The 12,630-nt window shown below is 43.3% G+C and overlaps 1 protein-coding gene across 1 annotated transcript; it reads left to right on the forward strand.

The window, feature by feature from the left end:
• Window positions 1-1,469: 1,469 nt before the first annotated feature.
• Window positions 1,470-10,312, forward strand: LOC119193011 (dystrophin-like; the record flags this gene model as incomplete). The annotated part of the gene is given in 17 exon segments (XM_037446720.1): window positions 1,470-1,611; window positions 2,029-2,147; window positions 2,457-2,626; window positions 2,992-3,073; window positions 3,236-3,252; window positions 3,254-3,363; window positions 3,411-3,435; window positions 3,869-4,090; window positions 4,430-4,541; window positions 4,785-4,905; window positions 6,078-6,240; window positions 7,754-7,894; window positions 8,291-8,417; window positions 8,753-8,881; window positions 9,194-9,317; window positions 9,862-9,954; window positions 10,284-10,312. Coding segments are annotated over 17 exon segments (1,911 nt in total), but the record flags the coding sequence as incomplete, so codon positions are not given.
• Between the last annotated feature and the right edge of the window lie 2,318 nt (window positions 10,313-12,630).

Genomic DNA, 12,630 nt, shown 5'->3' on the forward strand with positions numbered 1-12,630 from the left:
GGTTTTAATTTCAATAGCCTCGCAGAATCATCCTAGGCGGGAATCGGTGTTCTTTTGGCGGGATTTGTGGCTTGTCTAATCCTGCAAATAATGATTGGAGCCTCCTTCAGAGATGTTCAGCGACTGCAGACTTCGTAGAGCGTCGGTGTTTCACGTCAGCTATATGTTCTTTTACGCGGGTCCCTATATTTCTTCTTGTTTGTCCTATATAACAGAGGCCACAGTTGCAGTCTATCTTGTATACACCAGGTTCTTGCAGAGGTATATGGCACTTGACAGGTGGTAAAATTGACTAATCTTCTTAGGCGGCTTGAAATAGGTTTTATTGAAGCACGCTTCAGGATGTAGCCAATCTTGTCGGTGACTCCTCTCACATATGGTAGTACAACCGGAACACGTTCAACTGTGGCTGGTTTCACTCGGTCTCTGTGACGGCGGCGTGGAATTTGGAGCTTGTTGTCTCGCAGTACTTGCTTGACATGTTGTAGCTCAGCGGCCAGGTGTTTCTCGTCACAGATTCCTCGTGCTCTCTGAAACAATGATTTGCCCACGGTAGCTAACTGTTTTGGATGGTGGTGAGATTCACCGTTCAGATATTTATCAGTATGGGTCTGTTTCCGATACACAGTATGACTTAAGGTCTGATCAGGATTACGAATGACTAAAACATCCAAGAAAGCAAGAGATTTGTTGTGTTCTAACTCCATAGTGAATTGGATTTTATTATTGATGGAGTTAAGGTGATTTAAAAATGCAGATACTTTGTCCGATGGTAAAATTGTGAAAGTATCATCTACGTACCGTAGATTAGTCAATTTTACCACCTGTCAAGTGCCATATACCTCTACAAGAACCGGGTGTATACAAGATAGACTGCAACTGTGGCCTCTTATATAGGACAAACAAAAAGAAATATAGGGACCCGCGTAAAAGAACATATAGCTGACGTGAAACACCGACGCTCTACGAAGTCTGCAGTCGCTGAACATTCTGAAGGAGGCTCCAATCATTATTTGCGATTAGACAAGCCACAAATCCTTGCCAAAGAACACCGATTCCTGCCTTAGGATGATTCGCGAGGCTATTGAAATTAAAAACACCCAAATTTCAATAGGGAAGATGGTTGGAAGCTTGCACAAGCCTGGGATCCTGTTCTACATTTAATTAAATCGGATCCAACAGACCGGCTGCCAGACCTCAAGACACTGTGAGCTCATTCTGCGTAGATCGGACCGTCAACAGATAAAAATTTTTAAAAAGTTGTATATTTGAAAAATGTAGGTAGATATTGTAACTTTGACTTTACGGATGAACAACACCTCAGTCCCCGTGACCATGAAGGCTGCAAAGTCTTCGAAACGTCGGGAGAAATAATAATATAAAAAAACCGCGATAAAATCCGTTTAAATAGTTTTAGTTTTTATTTCAATGTCTAACATTCGCGTAAACATAAGAAATCATAATATTCTACTAGTCATGAGTTGGAGACGACGCACTGGGACCACCCGAAGATGATTGAGCTAATGAACTCGCTGGCAGACCTCAACGAGGTGCGCTTCTCCGCGTACCGCACCGCGCTCAAACTAAGAGCTTGTGCGAAGGCGTTATGCAGTAAGTCTATTTGTATTTTGTATCGATATTGGTGAATTTTTGTATTATGGTAAATTGTCAAACAAACAATGTTCATTAATACAATTATATTTCGTGTACCTAATACTAAAAATGATTGTAAAACAAAACAACTGACTTATATAGAAGGCTAAACCAATTTAACAAAATGATAGGCCAAAAATAGTTCACATATTCCAAACGTGAATAAAAAACTGTGATTAAAGTGTTGTCACAAAAATTCCTCAGCACCAGAACATTGTAATTTGTAGCCAGAGAGAGCAACAATTTGCTCGTTTGATTGCTCAATTGTAAAAACAAGAAAATTTTAAACTACAGCATACCTTTCCCGACATCCTCAACACCACATCGAATTCACCAATTCCAAACTCTATTCTCAATCCTTCTCCCTCGTTCCAGTGCACATGCTGCAGCTGCCGGCGGCGCTGGAGGCGTTCGACTCGCACGGCCTGCGCGCGCAGAACGACCGCCTCATCGACATCCCCGATATGATCACCGTGCTCACTTCTTTATACGAGGTTAGTAACGGCTTTATAGGGTTATTATTCTAGGAAGGATAGAAGGTATATACTTGATAACATGACTTAATTAGATTGTGTTAATAAGAGTAAGCTTTGCAAAAGTTTCTAAATAACGTCAAGATTTATTCTTGTCTCTTCAACTGTTGATAGATAAATATTTAAATTTTGGCTTATGAAAACTGCATTTTACAAGGAGGTTGTTGAAGGTTATTAGTGTTAAAAAATGTAATTTCTTTATTTCATTTCGTTAGTCTTAACCTACCTACAGAAATTTCCAGATTTCTATAGTACTTTTTCTTCCACCAGGTGATAGCGGCAGAAAATCCAAGCCTAGTGAACGTACCACTCTGCCTGGACCTGTCCATCAACTGGCTACTGAATGTGTACGACAGCCAGCGCACCGGCCAGATCCGCGTGCTCAGCTTCAAAGTTGGCCTGGTGCTGCTCTGCAAGGGACATCTCGAGGAGAAGTATAGGTGAATTATTATCTCTCATAAGTTGTTTAGTACTAGTGAAGAAGAAAGTCGTTGAGGTCTTCTTAGTAGCGTGTCTCAACAAATCTGTCAGATATATAGATAGATTCTCTCATTTAGATACATCTTATTAGTTCGCGTCTCAGTCCGCATATAACTCCTATGATAGGAATAGTACTAGGATATGAGTCCTATCCTAAGACAGCACGTTGGATACAGTACAAAGACATTATTATATTAGATCAATAGTTTTAGAAATACCCTTCTACATCCAAACTCATAACATTTGAAAACTGACTTACATATAAAATAATGTAGTAATTCTAGATGGCATATGAAGATTTTAAATGACCAATAATTATTTCCAGATATCTATTCCGACTGATAGCAGACCCGTCGTGTCGAGCGGACCAAAGGAAACTTGGCCTGCTCTTGCACGATTGTATACAGGTAAGATAATACAAGTTAGTCTGCAGTCCGATTTTCTATTCTTCGTCTGTTTGGTAGAAAATTCCTTTTTCTAGTTCTGAAATGGAGATCAATTTAATGTAGGTTTTAAAAGGTTTGAAGTTCTTTGCGAACCGAAATCTTATAATCTGTTTTCCTGTCCAGGTGCCACGACAGCTAGGAGGTGGCGGCGTTCGGAGGCTCCAACATCGAGCCCTCCGTCCGCAGCTGCTTCGAGCAGGCGTCGGCCGCCAGAGAGCCACCACGGACCGCCACGCTGGATAGAAAGCCTGGTGAGATAATTTAACTGATAATGATGCAGGGAAAATGCAATTTCCAGGACTATCCTTAAAACAGCCTGGGAGGTTAAATTAGAATTATCGGTCTTATCAGTCAACGATATGCCCTTTGAAAATATGATGTGTAAGAGAACTGATTCGATTTTAATTAAAAAATTAAAAGAAATATCACTGACCTCAGAAATACTTTCACAAATATTCCACCAAGCAACCGACCGGTACGCCTGTCAACAACCAACTAACTCGGTCTACCAACCGTTCAGTGTTTTTATAGCAAAAATGTTACAGATACCCTCACTAAAATATTTTATGCTAATAGTAAATATTGAGCAAAAGCTGTGTTGAATAGGTCGAGAGCCACCAAATTCTGTGTTGTCATCTACCAACTATTGAAGACAACTCTAGAAAGTTAATTTAACCTTAGAATAAGGAGACCTAATACTAATGGCAATGTCATAAACATATTTAGTTTTAACATTTTTTTAATTTATCAAAACAGCAGAAAAGAGAAAGAGAAAGAAGAATCAAAAGAGAAGACCCTGGAACGCGACGCGGATGGACAGCTGCAGCACATCGAAGCGTTCCACTTCTTGCAGTGGCTGCAGAAGGAGCCGCAGTCCATGGTGTGGCTGCCGGTGCTGCACCGCCTCGCTGCTGCTGAAAGCGCCAGGCATCAAGCCAAGTGTAATATCTGCAAGGAGTATCCCATCGTCGGCTTCAGGTAACTAATTATATAGGATTCCCAATAACCAAAGCAGCTATTGAAAATTTATTTCCCAACATAATTTAAACAGAAACTGATGGACCGAAAAAATTTTTGACCTCTTTCAGTAGCTGCTATCTATGTATTTTCCGTATTAGATTAACTACCACTATTAACAAAATAAAAGAAAATATCTGGAGTATAAAAATACTTTTGTTAGGACTGATGGTGATATTGATAATGGCGATAGTAAAAAATTAAAATATATGTTGTTTACATATGGTGGGTAACAATCTATACTCTACACCTTTCAGTATTTTAATAATTGTGAATTAACAACTAGTATCATCATTCCAGATACCGATGCCTCAAGTGCTTCAACTTCGACATGTGCCAGAAGTGCTTCTTCAACGGACGCAAGGCGAAGAACCACAAGCTCACGCATCCCATGCAGGAGTACTGCACAGCTGTGAGTATAACGTCATAATACCTGGTAATCTCACCACCGTAACATCAAGGACTTTTATTAATCGAAAATACTTGAGCAGCACTACGCCTTATTGGAGTCAATTTTGCCAAACAGGAAAAATATTAAAAAGCGAGCACACTTCCCTATTCATCAAAACGAAGTTTGTAGAGAAACTTTCCTAGCCCATGTTGATATTTTTTTATTCATGTGAATATACAGAAATGAATTGTATTATATTTATAGACAACGTCTGGTGAGGACGTGCGCGACTTCACGCGAGCCTTGCGCAACAAGTTCAAGTCGGCGAGGTACTTCAAGAAACATCCACGAGTGGGATATCTGCCCGTACAGACTGTTCTAGAAGGTAAGTGTGATATTCTGTTTAAGAAATTTTATGATGTTATGTAGCTACATATACCTTTCAAAATCGTGTTTATCTTTTAGTTTTATCCTGTACGCGATGTGCATACTTTTAAATTTTCATGTGGTCCAATACTATGTTTTCGTTTAGTTTTCGCTTTAGGGATATACCTACTGCTGGTGTGATAGGAAAAGAATGGGAATTGAAAATGAATGACTGGGGTTTTTTTTTGATTCCCGAATTTCTCAACATGACACGATAGAATCTTCTCTTTAATCTATACTTATAATAAATCTGTAGAGAGGTCAATTCTGTACATGAAATATATTTCCAAAATAACTATCAGGGGGTGATTAGGGATCGATACTGATGCCAAAAATGCAATTAGTAAAATTTTTGTCTGTCTGTCTGTCTGTCTGTCTGTCTGTCTGTCTGTATAACCGTTATAGAAACAAAAACTACTCGACGGATTTTAACGAAACTTGGTACAATTATTTGTCATACTCCTGTGCTGGTTATAGTATACTTTTCATCACGCTACAATTAATAGGAGCAGAGCAGTGAAGGGAAATGTTGGGAAAACGGGAGAAGTTACTCCATTTTTAAGCTTCCGTCGCGTGTGCAAGCTTAATGGTTAAAGCTACACAGAAATCATGTATGACGGAAATGTTCTCCTTAAAATTATGTAAAAAATATCCCACGACAGCATATGTCTATCTTTTATGGTTGACTCACAATAACACGTGTACAACTCCCGATAGCTTAGCAATTCGAAGCTTTCTCATTATATTTGTCTACTCTTACGTTTATAACACTCTTAGTCATCCCTAATTAAAAAAGTTAACATTATTAAATATTCCATAAAAAAGAATCGTAGAAATCGGTATAGAAACACCAAAATTATACATGAAATACGCTAATAATAAGCCATCATGCGTGAATACTGAATCATGCTATAAGGATTATTTTTGTATATATATAAGGTCGCGAACGCACAGGCAGGCGGCTTGCTTGGCACCTAGAGGCTAGCGAATCACCTAGCGAGTAGCTTCGTAAAACGAACATTCTCGAACGTTCGCGACCGGCTCCATTTTGAAGTCCGAAATCCACGCGGGCGAAGCTGCGAGCGGAAGCTAGTCTGAAATAAAATGTGGTACTTACCCCCCCCCCCTCAGGAGACGCGCTGGAGTCCCCCGCCCCGTCCCCGCAGCACGGCGCAGGCGCGGCGGGCGCGGGCGGCGCGGGCGCGCGCTCGGACGACATGCACTCGCGCCTCGAGCTCTACGCCTCCCGCCTCGCGCAGGTCGAGCTCGGCGCCGCCGACAACACGCCGGACAGGTACACACACACACATACTAGTCCCCGCAGCACGGCGCAGGCGCGGCGGGCGCGGGCGGCGCGGGCGCGCGCTCGGACGACATGCACTCGCGCCTCGAGCTCTACGCCTCCCGCCTCGCGCAGGTCGAGCTCGGCGCCGCCGACAACACGCCGGACAGGTACACACACACACATACTAGTCCCCGCAGCACGGCGCAGGCGCGGCGGGCGCGGGCGGCGCGGGCGCGCTCGGACGACATGCACTCGCGCCTCGAGCTCTACGCCTCCCGCCTCGCGCAGGTCGAGCTCGGCGCCGCCGACAACACGCCGGACAGGTACACACACACACATACTAGTCCCCGCAGCACGGCGCAGGCGCGGCGGGCGCGCGCTCGGACGACATGCACTCGCGCCTCGAGCTCTACGCCTCCCGCCTCGCGCAGGTCGAGCTCGGCGCCGCCGACAACACGCCGGACAGGTACACACACACACATACTAGTCCCCGCAGCACGGCGCAGGCGCGGCGGGCGCGGGCGGCGCGGGCGCGCGCTCGGACGACATGCACTCGCGCCTCGAGCTCTACGCCTCCCGCCTCGCGCAGGTCGAGCTCGGCGCCGCCGACAACACGCCGGACAGGTACACACACACACATACTAGTCCCCGCAGCACGGCGCAGGCGCGGCGGGCGCGCGGCGTGGCGGGCGCGCGCTCGGACGACATGCACTCGCGCCTCGAGCTCTACGCCTCCCGCCTCGCGCAGGTCGAGCTCGGCGCCGCCGACAACACGCCGGACAGGTACACACACACACATACTAGTCCCCGCAGCACGGCGCAGGCGCGGGGGGCGGGGGCGCGGGCGCGCGCTCGGACGACATGCACTCGCGCCTCGAGCTCTACGCCTCCCGCCTCGCGCAGGTCGAGCTCGGCGCCGCCGACAACACGCCGGACAGGTACACACACACACATACTAGTCCCCGCAGCACGGCGCAGGCGCGGCGGGCGCGGGCGGCGCGGGCGCGCTCGGACGACATGCACTCGCGCCTCGAGCTCTACGCCTCCCGCCTCGCGCAGGTCGAGCTCGGCGCCGCCGACAACACGCCGGACAGGTACACACACACACATACTAGTCCCCGCAGCACGGCGCAGGCGCGGCGGGCGCGGGCGCGGGCGCGCGCTCGGACGACATGCACTCGCGCCTCGAGCTCTACGCCTCCCGCCTCGCGCAGGTCGAGCTCGGCGCCGCCGACAACACGCCGGACAGGTACACACACACACATACTAGTCCGCAGCACGGCGCAGGCGCGGCGGGCGCGGGCGGCTCACTGTTCCAGCATATTTTTGAATAAGAAAATTTTATCAACTAGATACTGGGACTATATAAGTTTGCTCTACTTAATATTTAGGAAACTGTGAACCGTGTCTTGTTTTTGACAGATATTAATTAATTTATTTAAGAAAAATCAATACATTATAAATTGCCCATGCGACCAATTTCATACTCTACACCTTTGTAATACAAGCCCTCACTCCACAGTGACGAGGAGCACCAGCTGATCGCGCAGTACTGCGCGTCGCTGAACGGCGCCGCCGACAGCGAGGAGGCGCCGCGCTCGCCCGTGCAGGTCGTCTCCATCATACACCGCGAGCAGCGACACGAACTCGAGGCCATGATACGGTAGCATCTCCTTCTTTCCTTGTTCCCTGATATCACTCATAACATATTTAGTATGTCTTATTTCTAGCTTAAATTATTGGAGACCAATTTGAAGTCCTTTCTAGATATATTGGCGCCAAATACTGGAGATGAATTTTGAAAAAAATGAAGGATATCTTAGGTGATATTATTACCGACTGTTTAATCTAGTATAGCGGAGTGATAACGGCACTAGACAGAACTATGCAGTAAATACTTTTTAATACAAAAATCTGAGAATATATATTAAGATATTTGAAATTTTAATATTTACCCATCTACTTAATCTAATTACATCTTTAGCCACAAAATGGCCAATGCTAAACCTAATTTAACCCTAAAAATTATCGCCAGCCTAATAGTATTTTGAATGATTAGGGAACTGGAAGAGGAGAACGCCAGTCTCCAAGCGGAGTATGAGCGCCTGAAAGCCAAGCAGACGCCAGGATCCACTCCAGAGGAGCAGCACGGACTCACTGACAACAGGAACGCACCGGCTGATCAGGTAAATAATAGTAGCCAGTTGTTTAACACGTACAGACTAGTTTGACGGAGTTGTTATGTTATAAAATGAGATCACAAACTTGGTCTTTTGCCTCCATAACTTATATAAGTTCCTATGATCTCGTCTCCATTTGTTTTGCTGACTCTTGACTTGCTTTTACGATATGTGTTTTAACAGTATATTACAAGCATTTTAGTCATGAATTAAAGCTTATAATATTTGTAATCTGAAAATACTTCTGGTCTGGGTGTTGCGAGAAATCCAATCATAGGGCTTTTAATTTATGTTCATTAGAGTTCGGGACTATGTGTAAGCAATTGTATGATTATTCTCAGGACATGATGGCGGAGGCGCGCCTGCTGCGGCAGCACAAGGGCCGGCTCGAGGCGCGCATGCAGATCCTCGAGGAACACAACCGGCAGCTCGAGGCTCAGCTGCAGAGACTGCGGCGGCTGCTCGATGAGGTAACACTACATAAGTAGTTTGCGCAAATCGTGGCTTTGTTATGTTACAATAAATCGATGATTGGTTGAATTGGAGGACAGGAAATTTTATGAAAAATATCTTTAGGCAATTCTTTAAGTGATGCTCTCGATGAAAGACTAAAAAGAAAATAAATTGATATTATGTAAAAATAATTACACCGGAAGCGGGGTTTTTTATGTAAAATTTATCTTCTAGACTCTTTCAACGTCCACCAATCATATTCAATAGACTATTCTATAGAAACCATGGCGACTCCCATTCACATAATATTACTAATGGTAATGTGTCAGCCGGCGCAGGGCTCGCCGCCGGCGCGCACGGGCACGCTGCAGACGCGCTCCGTCACCGCCTCGCAGCTCGCCACCGACTCGCCCGCCAAGATGCACAACGGGCTCTACCACGAATCGCAGACCAGTAAGTACATTACCTGATATAATTAGTGACACATGCGATTATAATATAACTGATAGATGAGGATAGAAGTAAAGCGGTAGCTGATATATAACTATGATGCGAATAATACCTATCTATATGATATAATAGTCGTATAGAAAGGCAATGGATGTATAGGATACTACTAATATCTTCGGTTTTGAAGCTAACTTTATAAGTATAAATATACTGGCAAAATGATTGGTAATAAAGTTAGATACACCAACCTGCATCACAGCGTGGTCCAACACTTCTGATTGTGAAAAGGATAGTCTCTACAGCCCACATAGCTACGATTATAGTATAGAATAAAATGAAGTGAAAGGGAGAACTTAGGAAGCTTTAGATGATTATAATATTATCAATAAAATAGTTATTACCTACGACGATTTAAAAAAGGCTTGTCTTGCCATAAACGAATTTGTTTATAAATTTAAATGGTTAGGAATGAAATGAAATGAACACTAAGTCTATAGCATGTAAACCTATGAGATTCCGGCATTTGATGGTTGTGTTGGTCGGCAAGATGGCGGCGGTCGCTGGGCGGGCGCCGAGCGCGAGGCGCTGGAGCGGCCGCCGCCGCCGCCGCACTCCGTGCACTCGCTCATGCACTGCGCAGGTCAGCCGGACTAGCCCCGCAAACAGAGTTTTTGTTGTTTTTCTAGATCCGCTTGTTGTTTTTTTTATGAAAAAATAGTTTCGTTTTATTTGGTGTTGTTTTTCTGACATTTTTATTGTTTTAACACGTGATATTAAAATTGCTTTATGCTGTTTTTTAGTAATCGTTGGTTAGATCGATTGACACACAGCCAGTATTGTTGCTTATTTTCTAGTAGAGTTACTTGATTCGTTTCATCGTTGTTTTTCATCGTTTCTGCATGAGTTTGGCTTGTGTTGTTTGATATCAACCTAATAATAACAAACTGTTGTTTTTGCAAACCATACCAGGACGCATACCTTGAGGTAAATATTAATTAGCCCAACACAGAAAAAATAGGTTCATTTAAAAAAGACATCATCGTTCATTAACCTCAAATCATCTAGTTTTTTATAGACTTATTGTAGGTACTTGAAAAATAAAAGTAATTACACTACATCACTGGACTACATACAGCATCAAAGGTTACATAATAAAAATATTCAACATATTCTAATTGACATTTTAACATTCCAGACGACCTAGGCCGCGCAGTGGGGAGCTGGTCTCCGTCATGACGGAAGAAACCAGCCAATCGCACGCACCGCCGCAGTACACCAACGGCAAGCCGGCCCAGGAGTGACCCAACGGTGCTCATCTTGGACGCTGTGACCGTCACGATCACTAGTGGTCAACATGGGCGCTAAAGGCGGCCAACGTGATCACTAATAATGGCCATGGTTATCAGTGATGATTACTATGGTCACCAGTAGCGACCACCATGGTGTCAGTGATGACTATCATGGTTTCGCTAATGATGACCATGGCCATCAGTGGTGATTACCATTGTCATCAGTGGTAACCAGGTCGCTAGACGATTCTGACAACACTGTCGACCGCTACAATGGTATTGCTTTAGAACAAACTTTTCCTTGTTATTTACTAAATGGTAGAAATCAATTACTAGGCAACATTGAGTTAATGTCATTAAAAATTCTACTAAACGATAATTATAAAATGCTAAATAATGGCGAAAGAACTTGCCCAGCATTTCGTTTGTTCAAATTTTATGAGATTATCTAACATAGTCGTGCATGTTAGTATCTCTAATTACTTAAGATCATATATGGCGAATTCAGAACTAATTAGAATCTTAAGTTCAACGCAAAAGTGTGCAAAGACATCGAAATACGTAACATAATTAATTGTTAAGCTAAAATGCTTTTTAATATATTCCATTACAGCTGGTATTCAGTTGTAAAATTATGCTATGCTTTAAACTCGAAAGGAAAAGTTTGTTACACACTTTTCTACTAATTTTCGACTCATCACTAACAAGTGCACTGTACATTGACTGTCTTGGCTTAGATCGCTTGTTGACGTCACGGGTTTTGGGGAATAGTCACATTATTTAAAATTATTTTTGAGGGTCCAAGACCCAAGTGAACCGCTTTAGGTGATAATATAGATAAAAATATCTTTATAGTATCACCTAAAGTCGCCACAATATGGTGTACCAAACCCTACTCATAAAAGTGGTTAAGTGATAATGTTTTTATTGAAATTACAGTTATATTATGCTATAACCACTGCGCTCGAGTGACGTGGTGTATATCCCAAATGGGAGTGACCATGTTTACAGTAAAATCTCGAAGCCGTACGTTGCCCGATTCAAATCCGTAAATCCTCTAATATAAAATCAAGAATTAATGACCATTTATGAAATTAGAGATAGTGACCACAAAAAATCGCTTTTCATGCCAGGTTATAAAAAACTTAACCAAACACAAGACCATAGGCTGCTCTCAGCTATTTCACCAAAAATAGTCTAGTCAGCAAGCGACCTTATTATACATAAGCCCTAACATTCCAATTCCACGCTAACCGGGCTAACGAGGGGGCACTTAAAGAGTAGAAGCCTGTGAGGTGACGGCTGTGTGGGACTAACACAACACGCGACAGAGAGCTGGTTTGGCCTGATCCATAGTAAACTGCTCAATTTCCATCAAGTATTTTATCGAAAAAGGTAAAAAGTAAATAAGTATTACTCTTGTCTTAAATGTTTGAACAGTTTGTATGTAAAAGAATAATGGAAGAGTAATGTTCAAATGCTACCTTGCAACAGGGCGATCTACATTTCTTGGTAGTCAGCATGCTTCCTATGTAATTTAGTAAGATTTTCTACTATTTTATACTTTTCTGAATCTATACAAATATTTGCTATTCATATTGCTATAGTTATGTCATCCCAGCTCTACATTTAGTTCACATTAGCCGCGAGTTCGAACAAACGATGAACGTATGCAACGCTTATTGTATTAATAAGGGCATGCCATTGTTGCAGTACGTGTCGTGATTGAGTCGATCCGTCTCCTTCCATTCCCTATTTTTCGTAGTATGGCAACCCTGACAGATTTTCTACTATTTACGTTTTTCCCCCCACGAACGGCGGTAGTGTTGCCAGAACGATGCCATCCAACGAAAAAGACAAAACGTAACGAGCATTTATAATTATATATATTTAACAAAACGTACCAAAATTGTCGATACTTAACTTTTATCGTTTAAGTACATATCTTATTAGTACAATCTTCATTAATATCATATCACGACTTGTATACTTCCATATCATTTTGCTGTGTATAAAAGTACAGGCAC

Source organism: Manduca sexta, unplaced genomic scaffold (genome assembly GCF_014839805.1).
Source record: "Manduca sexta isolate Smith_Timp_Sample1 unplaced genomic scaffold, JHU_Msex_v1.0 HiC_scaffold_3512, whole genome shotgun sequence".
In the NCBI taxonomy this organism is placed as follows: Eukaryota; Metazoa; Arthropoda; class Insecta; order Lepidoptera; family Sphingidae; genus Manduca; species Manduca sexta.